Source organism: Schistocerca cancellata, chromosome 9, assembly GCF_023864275.1.
Source record: "Schistocerca cancellata isolate TAMUIC-IGC-003103 chromosome 9, iqSchCanc2.1, whole genome shotgun sequence".
NCBI lineage: Eukaryota > Metazoa > Arthropoda > Insecta > Orthoptera > Acrididae > Schistocerca > Schistocerca cancellata.
This window is the reverse complement of record NC_064634.1, coordinates 206,864,805-206,876,914: the sequence shown is the minus strand read 5'-3', so window position 1 is coordinate 206,876,914 and position 12,110 is coordinate 206,864,805. Positions and strand designations below refer to the sequence as shown.

The window sequence follows — 12,110 nt, the reverse complement described above, 5'->3', positions numbered from 1 at the left end:
AGTTTATTAAGAAGTGGGTGCACATTAAATCTTTCAGCCTGAACACTGTCTGTTAAAATTTTATCAGTCAGTGGCCTACAATCCTGCTGCACGCAAGTTAGAAAACTGACTAATCCAATTAGTCTGAAATACCCAAATAAAGTCTCTAGTTCATTATTCCTGTCACTGTCTTTTAACAAATCTACATAAGAATCCTCACAAATTGTTACTCAAGAAATACTTTCTTTTTAATTATGAACTTTTTCAAAGACATTTGAGATTCCTTCGAAAGAAACGTATTAAAAATTAAACTAAGACTGCTCACATAGTCCAATCTCACCTTTGGTTTGCCACTTAAACAACGCGTAATGAAGGCAGAATGCGTGCTTTGTTTGTCAGTTGGACCTTTTTTTTCCGTCGTTCACCCCGCGGTGACCATATGACGCGGTCTTCGTGAGAGGAGGAGTGGTTCGCAGAACACTGCAGATGTTGACTGACCTGCAGCGCAGTGATGCGGACGGGCCCCATGCGCGCCGTGGCGAGGTGCGGGTGGCTGTCCAAGATGGCGCCCACGGCGGCCGCGTCGCCGGCCCCCAGCGCCTTCAGCAGCTCGTCGGCACCCTCGAAGAAGTCGCCGCTCATCTGGCGAGACACCGTCACGTCCGGCGGGTACGCGTGTCGACTGTCTGCACACAGGCCAAGCACACGCTGCCAGCTAACACACCTTAGGACTTACAAGGGAAACTCCCCATCGCACCCTCCTCAGATTAGTGGTAAGAGGGCCCACTCGACAGCCCGCCAAAAACTGAACACAGATCAAGCATGAAAACAGGGAGAAGGAATACTGCACTGTGAAAAAAAAGAAGCAAAGTAGAAACAGTGAATGATACAATCTCAAGGTGTGCAACATCGAGCGAATTGTAGGAATCACGGCGTCGTGGTTGTGTGGTCATGGTGTCGGACTTCAAAGCGGGAGACGCGTGTACAAATCTCCTTGGTGCCTCATTTTTTTCACAAAATTATTAACTTTCCGTTCGGTCACTGACGTTTGTGTTCTCCCTCTGTAGTCTTGGCAATTGTCATACTATACGTTGGTGATAAAATATGAGTTATGCGGTAAGAATACGAGTATATTACTGTCGCAAGTTAATGTGATGAAAAGTGTGAGTAAGCGAGATATCGCATAGACCTCTCGCAGAAATTAAAAAGCAAATACTCGGATGTGAACTATGTTACAAGAAAGTAATTCAAGAGTCAGAAGTTCCAAAACGGAAAGCAAGAGTCATAACACATATGCTACTTGTTGATTGGCGACTCCATAGAGTGCTGTGTGCACAACGACCATATAATAAGTAAAATTAGAAGGAAGGTCAGCGTTGGGCGTAATTTTGATGATTTATTGACAGCAAAATCCATTTTAGATCACATAATGATCATATTCAGTGCTGGAAGTTAAAAATTTCATTTTTTCTTTATTGTGATTTCATTCCCCTGCCCCATATGGGCAGGGGAGGGCTGTCAGCAGCACAATCCGCCGCTCTTCACCCAAGTGACATGGCAACTAAGACAAGAATAAAATGCTACATACATACGTCGAAAAAAAAAGGGGAACATAAAACTAAGTAAGGGGGGTAATGGAGGTAAAAATACACTGACAGGGAGACGTTCATGGCGGGACAATTAAAAAAGTCACCATAAAGTTAAAAAACACAGTTGGCGATTCTTAAAAAAAGGAGACATTGAATGCACATGCACAGGTTAAAAGTCAGCCACAGTATTCAGGTGGGACCTGCCGAGGGAGAGGTCGGAGAAGATGGAAAAAGAGGGGAGAGCAAGGGGCAGGAGGGGAGAGCAAGGGGCAGCAGGGAAGGCAGCGGGATGAAGAGAGTAGGGGCAGCAGCAGGTACACGAAGAAGCAGGAGACTGGTGGGGCAGGAGATGAAGAGAGAAGACATGGCAGGAGGGAGTGCAGAGACACTGAATGGGAGCACAAGAGAGGGGGGAGTAGGAGGGGGAAGCCACTCAGGTGAAGAAAGGGGGAGGGGGAGGAGAGAGAGCCCTGAGGAGGAGGCAGGAAGATGGCGTTAGATTTGGTAGGAAGGATAGATGTCAGGGCGAAGCCCATCATCTGGGAGGGGTAAACATTTCACATAGCGATCAGTGAATAAGAAGCAAAAGACCACAAATACACATTAGTATAAGCCAACTGTTGGCAAGGACATACCTTTACCTTACAAATTAAAGCTCGTAGACACTGGTGTCTAGTTATTAGCACTAACAGACGCTATGAAACGATCATGATAACTGAAGTCACTGTTTACATTCACCTATACAACAGACCTAGGTGTGACAGTGTCTCAGAACGCCCTCTATGTGACATGTGTCACGTGAAGACTTAACATTACTTTATTTGGCAAGAGATTACCACAAAATACTAAATGTGCACTTGCAAATCATTAACTGAATATTTCAAACTTAAAATTGAACATTAAAAACGCATAGCAAAATGGAAGGGGGAAATGCACATGGCTCTGAGGACTATGGGACTTAACATCTGAGGTCATCAGTCCCCTAGAACTTAGATCTACTTAAACCTAACTAACCTAAGGACATCACACAGGCGATCATTGTAGGCAAAACCACCCCTTCCTTCCGCCTCCTCGACTTCTATGTCACCATCTATGGCTGTCCTATCGCCCTCATCCCCACCCTTAAGTACCTTGGCGTCACCCTTGACCGTCGCCTCTCCTGGAGCCCCCATCTCCAGATAATCCAAGCCAAGGCACGCTCCCGACTCCGTGACTCCGTCTCCACAAGCTCCTTTCTGGCCGTACATGGGGTCTGGACCCCTCCACCATCCTCCACACCTATAAATCCCTCATCCGCCCTATCTTCTCCTATGCCCACCCTGCCTGGATCTCCGCTCCTCCTACCTTTTACAAATCCCTTCAAATCCTTGAACGCCATGTTCTTCGCCTCGCCTATCGCATCCATCTCCCCTCCCCCACACGGATCCTGTACGACCTTATTCCGTTTCCCCACCTACTCCTTTTCCTAAGAACGGATACAGATCGTCTACACATTCTGTAAACTCGATCCTCCTCACCCGCTTGTCTCTCCCACCCTCGCCTGCTGCCACGCCTGTATTTCCACATCCCACCTGATCTCCATCTCTCCACTCTCCTTACCCTCTCCCAAGGTGGCTTCCGCCAGCTCCCCCTCCCTGAGGATGCCCTCCTCCCCTCCATCTACCCCTCCTATCAACATTGATCCTTCCCTCCCAGTTCCTGTGTTTTTATTTTATTTTCCTCAGGGCACCCTCTCTCCCTTCTCTCTCCCTTCTTTCCCTTCCTCCCCCCTCCTCCCCCAGGGCTTCCCCTACCCCCCATACCTTCATTCCTCCCCCATCTCCCCCTCAGGGCATCTCTGCTCTCCCCTCTCCATCCCCCTCCACCGTCTTCCCCTCTTGGCAGGTCCCCGGACTCGCACACATTAAGTGGACATTCGCGCGCCAAAGATCATCGCCATCGGTTTCGTGTGTGTGTCGTCGTGTTTGTGCCTCAGTGTTTTTCGCCGCCCACGCTCCATCGTTCACGTGTCGTCTCCATCATCAGTGTCCGTGTTCAGTGCTAACAGTTTCTTTGGTTGTCTTCGCGTGTGAACGGCTTCGTGTTTTTCGTTACTGTGTCTACTGTTTTTTGTCGCCCACTATGTTCTGTATATTCTGTGTCTCCATTGTTTTTCTTTTGTAAGACCTGTCGCTGAAGAGCAGCGTACTGTGCTGCTGCCAGCCCACCTTATGTAAGGTGTTAAATAGCAATAAAGGGAAAAAACGGACGTCACACACATCCATGCCCGAAGCAGGATTCGAACCTGCGGTCGTAGCGGTCGCGCAGTTTCAGACTGAAGCGCCTAGAACCGCTCGGCCTCACCGGCCGGCGGAAATGCACATCTTGCCAACATACACTGGCGTGTTATTTTCAAAACAACTTAAAAAATATGCACGAATAAAAATCAACAGGTAAAATTATAAGGTGTCATATTACAGGACTTGGAAAAAAGAAAAATATACAAATAACATGACATCAAATATAACATAATTTGTTGTAGCACAGTAACAGCCATCTGGCGTGGGAAGTCAGAGGTACAAAGTTCTTAATTTACGTAAAATATTACGTTGAAACCAAGAAGTCAAATACATAAATACTGGTCATTGTACAATACATGTCACGATTTAACAGGTCAATATGTCATAAAACACATTGTGTGCCTGACACCAGTTGACAGTTGACAGTTGACAGAGACTTTTAGCACCAGTTTTGTAATAAACTCTGTCAACTGGTGGTCAGGTTACATAACTGACAGTCGTAACATACCCTTAACAAAATCCATGTACACTACGCATTGAGCGTTCGGTTATAATAATTTATACGTTTTTCCTGTATACAGGAAATTGAAATCGTCATCACTTTCATGTGATTATTTCATGTTGCTAGGTTGTCACTACGTTTTAATTGCTTTAGTAAGTAATTGCGGAAAAATCTGTGTAATCTGGTTCTAATTTGTCTACAATACGATGTATATTTTGGGAATAATTTGTACTGTTACCTTTCCTAAGTTATGACGTTCTTTCTGGATGTACGATATATATTACTACTTATCCACACCTTGCATTTTAGATTAATTGTTATGGCCAACTTTGGATATATGGGTATTTTCATAATCATCCTTTATGTTATAAGAGGTCCCACTGCTGCTATAAGACATTTAATAAAATTATCTCCTTCATATGAGTATCCAAAACCGTTTGCTTGACAGTTTCCAATTGTGTTGTATCAACTGTAAACGTATGTGTGATGGGTTCTGACCCAGTGCTTGTGCAAAAGTGTATAACCATAGTGTGATATATTCTTTTGGGACCAAGCCTTTATACTTTAATGAGAACACTGTTTCCTTATACCCAAGTTCTGTTTGTATCATATGAGGAAATTTTTTCTGTAAATAATAGGCGTGGTAGTGGAGGTTTCTACTAGGCTAGCGTATTTCGTACACTTCTGTCTCTAGCCAACGTATCACTAATTTTTTGCAATTTGTAACCGTAGTTCTTACTCATGAGTACGCTACACGATATCTGCATCCACAATGTGCTTTTAAATCATTATGATTTTCATAATTACGATGATTTTTGTAATTAAGCCTCAAATTTGTTATAATGTTTTAATATGTCCCAAGGGGACGAGTGCGATATGTGTATCATGATGTTGTTCAATACAATAAAAAATTGTTAGCCTGCACCCTAAAAAAATTTTTATAACACACAAAAACATGACGTTTTGACCTGTTAAATCATGACATATATTGTACAATTACCACTATTTATGTATCTGACTTCTTGGTTTCAGAGTAATATTTTACATAAATTAAGAACTTTGTATCTCTGACTTCCCACGCCAGATAGCTGTTACTGTGCTACACCAAATTATGTTATATTTGATGTCATGTTATTTGTAAATTTTTCTTTTTTACAAGTCCTGTAATATGACACCTTATAATATTACCTGTGGATTTTTATTTTTCAAAGTTTTTTAAGTTGTTTTGAAAATGTACAATTTTAAATATTCAGTTAATAATTTGCAAGTGCACATTTGGTATTTTGTGGTAATCTCTTGCCAAATAAAGTAATGTTAATTCTTCACGTGACACACGTCACATAAAGGGCGTTCCAAGCCCCTGTCACACCGAGGTCTGCTGTATAGGTGAATGTAAACAGCGGCTTCAGTTATTGTGATCGTTTCATAGCGTCTGTTAGCGCTAATAACTAGACAACAGTGCCTACCAGCTTTAATTTGTACGCTAAAGGTATGTTCTTGCCAACAGCTGGTTTATACTCAGGTGTATTTGTGGTCTTTTGTTTCTTATTCACTGATCGCTATGTGAAATTTTTAACATCCAGCAATGAAGATGATCATTATGTGATCGAAAATCGATTTTGCTGCCAATAAATCATCAAAATTACGGCCAACGCTTACCTTCCTTCTAATCTAATATGCTACTTGTGTAGAATAAACAGGAGGTACGTACGTTTGTAGGCCTCTTCCTCACACTTCGTTGTTGCAAACGGACGTTACACCACGACACAGACACAAATTTGAATACAGCGAACAGATACGTCAATGACCTGACGGACAGTTCATAATTTTATGCAAAAAAATTGGGCAGGAGGGAGATTCGAGCACGGTCCTCCAGCCTTACAGTCCAACACCATGACCACCACGCAGCCACGACACTATCGCTATTCACGTTCGCTCGATGTTGCACATCTTGGGTTTCTATCGTTCACCTTCTTTTCTCTTCTTTTTCGACAGTTCACTACAGCCTCTTCCTGTTTTTATGCTTCATCTGTATACAGTTCTTGACGGAATATCCTCTGGGCCATCTCACCACTAAATCTAAAGGCGTTGCGATGGGGAGTTGTTAGCATAGCCGCCATCACACAAGGCCTGTCACGTGAATTTGATATAACAACATCACATTTTAATAACATTTTAATTAGACCTCAGACTTTAACGTTAGACTATTTTTCCTGGTTTTAGACGTTTCTTTCTTACTATAGTCCGATCCACGAAGGATGGCGTGTAGCGCAGGCCGAGCCCCAGACGGGGATTACATTGTTGCCGGTTCCAGGCGACAGCTGCGGTACACACATACATGTGCTTTGCGCTTAAAGAAAGAATGTATCCTGCGAATTGTGTCTCTCGCTTACTTATGTAGAATTTGTCACCTCCAGTGACGACAACTCGTAATATGTGGATTATAAATTCACTAGATAACTCACTACAATCACGTTTAATGTTCCCACTGGCTAGGACATTCATAGCAGATGCCTCAGAACATTACTAAACCCTTATTGGTTGTCGCTGAGTCCGTGAAGTAGGTGCGAAGAACAACCATAAACTCGACTGTCATCGCTCCTGACTCCAACCATAGAGGCAAAGGTAACTCACTGTTACTGCTAGGGACGCAAACCCAACTAAACCATCTCACAAAAAAAGTGAAGAATTCAGAAGGGGAGTAAATGAAATTTCATGGACTGACAGGGTCCAGGTTATTTCAACGATTACAGAATCGAGTCAGATTTACAAATGACTGTCTGACCATGATGTATTCCAGCGGGAATCTTCCCGTATCTCCGTGTCTTTTTCAAGTATATTTGCTCTTCAATTGATTCTTACTACCATTATTACAGAAATCGGTTAGTCGTTCTTCTCTGTCATTCGCAATTCCTAGGCTATATACCATCCCATAACGAACTCTTCTATTCTTTCGCCTACAACCGCGTTCCACTTCCCCGTGACTATTAGATTTTCATCTCCCTTTACATACCGAACTACCCGATCAATATCATTATATACTTTCTCTGTCTCTTCATCTTCGGCTCACGACGTCGTCATGTATACCTGAACTATCGTTGTTGGTGTTGGTTTGCTAACGATTCTGATGAGAACTGTACCACTGAACTGCTCACAGCAACCTGCTCTCTGCCCTACCTGGGCAACGAATCCTACTCCCTTCATACCATTTTCTGCTGCAACTGATATCACCCTTTACTCATCTGACCATAAATCCATGTCTGCTTTCCATGTCATGTCACTGACCCCAGCTACAGCTACATTGCGTCTTATTATTTCCCTCTGCAGATTTTTTAGCTTCCCTACCATGTTCAGACTTCTGACATTCGACGCCCCGGTTCGTAGAATGTTACGCTTTCTTTGGTTATTCAGTCTTCTCGTGGTCATCTCCCTCTTAGCCGCAGATCCGAATGGGGGACTAATCCGCAATCTTTTGCCAATGAAGAGATCGTTTTGACACTTTCTATTACAGGATACACGTCCTGTGGTTACACATTGTGAGTCTTTAATTCAGTGATTTCCATTTCCTTCTGCATCCTCATGAGGTTGATTATTGCTGATTCTTCCGCCTATACAGCAGACCTCGGTGTTTCCCATCCCAAGGGTAACAGAGTGCCATCAACATCTGCTCGCTCCTTCGCCATCTTTGACTAGGACGTTAGCAGAACGAGGGTGCCCTCTTATCCCCGATGTCGTCAGCCGTCTTTGCTGATGATTTTTATTCAAAATTCAACCCTCACATGGTATCAGCTCTGGAAAAACATACTGTGTGCCCGGGATCTTTTTTGACTCTAAAGTGATTCAAGCGATTTTATGCCGATAAAATTTGAACTATGTCCACAACAGTAATTATAATTTATTGAGAAACATATGCTAGTTGTTGATATTACAACTCCATAGTTTCTTAATATAACTAAGTTATATATAATTTGTAATTATTTACTACATCTGTTTGATATTTCAAAACATATTTTACTTTGTTTGTTTAGTTCCAAAAATTATTTTAACACAAAATATTCATAACCCACACACTAAGTAACAATACTGTAATTTTTTAACATTATGTGTAATATCACTTACATGGGATTTTATTAGAAATACACTCTGTGTCATATGATGAACAATCATTACACAACACACTTATCCAGCTTGTTATTTGCAAACAAACTTGTGACACCCATCATATTTTTGATTCACTTTCTTGTCCTTTGACATTGGGCAGGACTCACACCATTTTCTTTTCAGATTTGGAACATCGGCTTCCTGGTTATGGTGCTGTTTTTCCTTTAGAAGATCCTTAAAGCCTGAAGATATTGTTGCTGAACGAACGCGTTGTGTTCTGCAGTGGGGCGACAGGATTCGTCGTTCAATGTGATGTTTGACTAGTTCCTTTCCTAGTTCTGAGAGGCGTTCTCTTCTTGCATGTTTACTTCCCATATCATGTAAAAATTTACAATTCAGAACGTAAGCACTGAGACAAGCTAAATCTAGTATATCAAAAAATAGAGCAAGTGGCCACGTTTCAGTGAATAATGTCTAGCCATCTTATCAACTGTATCAACTCCTGGCTTTGTTGAGTTGTAGAACATTATTATTTCAGGTTTTTTGTGTCCATGCTCACTTACATCAAATGTTTGTTGTAGAGTAGACAGCAAAATGATTGGTTTTTGTGTAGGAACATAAAATGTAAAACAGTATACTGTGCATACCCATTAGTGGTCGATAATTGACGCCTCTGTTTTGATGGTAACATTTCTTTCAGTATCTCTTTTCGGTTGGCCCAAAGAGTTCCCACTAGTATTAAGTTATTAGCAAGAAGTTCTTGTCCCAAAGCAATTCCTTCAGATGATCAACTAAATCACGTACCACTCGTTTCCCTTGATTTATTTCCCTTCCTTCAGCAGATTTCCCCGTATACAATTGTGCATTTATGACATAATTGGTCTCACTATCTACAGCAGCCCACACTTTTATCCCATACTTTCCTGGTTTCGAAGGAATGTACACCTTGAATGGACACAGTCCCCTGAAAGTACACAGATGCTCATCAACTGTAATATAAGGTCCAGGGACATAAGACGAAATGCATGTATCAATGAACATTTCAAACGCAGCCCTTAATAGGTTCAACTTTTCATCCATAAATAGCTTTTCTTTCTTCCCTTGTAATTTTATCATCGAACTGGAGGCACATCAAAATATCACGAAATCTTGAAAAGCTCATAGTGGCTCGAAAAATAGGTAAGCCATACTCTTCTGGCCAAAATCCACTCACAGGTTTCCCACATGCCTTATGCAAACCAGCTATCATTAGTAGACCTAAGAATGCATGGAGCTCTGTAGAATCGAGTTCAATCCAGCATTCAAGAGTTGGGTACAGAATTTTATTATCTTTTGCATGTTTATTGGTATACATTACTATTATACTCTATATGTGACTGGTGATAACACGTCTGAAATAAACTGCCAGCCCTTGTCTGTAATTGTAGTCTAAAGTGATGTGGAGTATGCGCAGTTTCACGTATTACATTCCTTGCAACCTGCTTTCGCACATCTGTCCACTTGTAGACAAAAACGTAGATGCACTCGTTGCCTGAATACCATTATCATGTTCTTTACAGTCACTCAAATACACTTCATCTCCAACCTGTATATCTTCCTCTATCATATCTCCATCAGCATCACTGTCATCCTCGTTTCCATAAATTGATTCGTTATTACTATCACTGTTCTGTTAATCTGCCAAAACCTGCTCCTTTGCAAAACGTATATCACCATCCATGATGAATAAACCATAACAGCACATCTTCCATCCACAGAACTCGATTCCAAACTGTGATTTTGTTGTAACAATGCACATGAATGTGTTTTCTATTCATTATTTACAAAATTGTACAAACGAATGTCGGTTTATAAGGTGCATTGTTACCAAGATTTTCGTAACAAAACTTATATATAACACTGAAAATCACAATGGGATACCTGAAGTATTTTCTGACCCCTGTGCAAAAATTTCAAATTGTTGTACCACAAACTGTGATATAATCATAAATATTTTACCCAGTTATAATAAAATGTCCGTGAACAGCATATCTGGCGGATGAGTAGTCTACACCCACATTACAACTGTTTATTTGTAGTTAAACGGGTCTTGGGTTGTAAGAAACCCCAGGCATCAAGCGAGGGACAAGCAGTAGCTGGGTTCGAGCCCAGGACCAATGACATGATAATTATTGAAAGACGCTACACCTACACTTCGGGTACCATATTTTATATTCTAACGATGTGGAACGGGTCAGTTGACAGGATTGTACACATATTAGTCACAGTGGACGGCTACATACCGACCGTTGACAAGTTCCTAAATGGCTCGCTGGTCTAAGTTAAACATTAATGAACAAAACACTTAAAACTAGGTTATCTTTACAAGCTGTAGTCGTAGTTGTTGTTGTTGTTGTGGTCCTCAGTCCACAGGATGGTTTGATCCAGCTCTCCGTGCTACTCTATGGATCCCTTCTTGTAGTCAGTTTTTGCCACATATTTCTTTTCTCCACAGTTCTGTTCAGTACATTCTACTTAGCTACGTGATCTATCCATATAATCTTCAGCACCACGTTTGAAAATCTTGTATTTTCTTCTTGTCTACACTGTTTATTATGCATGTTTCACTTCTAAACATGACTACACTCCATACAAATCCTTTCAGAGAAGACTTCAACCAATTGAGACTCATATGTTTCAAGGAAATTGTGATTCCGTCATATCAACTTAAATCTATATTTTAGATTGGACTGTGAAAAAAATTGGACTGCGTAAAAATTTGGACTTTAGACGGGCGCTGATGACCGCGCAGTTGAGCACCCCACAAACCAAACATCATCATCATCTAATCTATATTTGATGTTAACAAATTTATGTTATTCAGGAACACTTTTCTTGCCGTTGCTAGTCTACATTTTATTTCCTCTCCTTATGCCATCATCAGTTATTTTGCTGCAAAAATAGCAAAACTCATCTACTACTTTAGTGTCTCGTTTCATAATCTAATTCCATCAGCATCACCTGATTCAATTCGACTACATTCCATTATCCTTGTTTTTCTTTTGTTGATGTTTATCTTACAACCTTCTTTCAAGACACTGTCCACTCTGTTCAACTACTCTCAAAGCCCTTTACTGTCTCTGATGGAATTACAATGTCATTGGCAAACCTCAAGGTTTGTAATTCTTCTCCCTGAACTTTAATTCCGATTCCAGATTTTTATTTGATTTCCGTTACCGATTGCTCAATCTACAAACTGAATAACATCAGGAATAGGCTGAAACCCTGTGCACTCCCTTTTCAACCACTGCTTTTACAAGTTACCATCTTTTAAATAAAAATTAGTCTGTGGAATAGGAGGAGTGGTCCTGAAGAAATGATTAGCCTACTCAAATTGTTATGAATTATTTATGAAGAATTTCACTGGCACTTATTTCACTAGCATTATGACAGTGCAGAAAAAATACTTAGCTCTGAGAGCAGATATCTACAAGATCACTCAGGTGGACGCCATGGTTTATTCTAATTGCTCGTTTTTGTGCAATCCATATTTTCTCTCTAAGAGATGAGTTACAGCAGACCGTGAGATGTTATTGAGTAGAAATTTGCAGAGTATGTTAGAAGGTTGATTCGTTTGTTTGAAAGACTAGCAATCATACGAGCAGCAAAAGTATCCGAACT

The 12,110-nt window shown here is 41.2% G+C and overlaps 1 protein-coding gene across 1 annotated transcript in view; it reads right to left on the bottom strand.

The window, feature by feature from the left end:
* LOC126101041 (transient receptor potential channel pyrexia-like) overlaps positions 1–12,110 on the bottom strand; it is a 272,305-nt gene that overhangs the window by 169,789 nt on the left and 90,406 nt on the right. Inside the window, exon 4 of the mRNA XM_049911705.1 lies at positions 478–665. Coding sequence (XP_049767662.1) covers positions 478–665 — 188 coding nt within the window. The remainder of the gene's footprint in view (positions 1–477; positions 666–12,110) is intronic.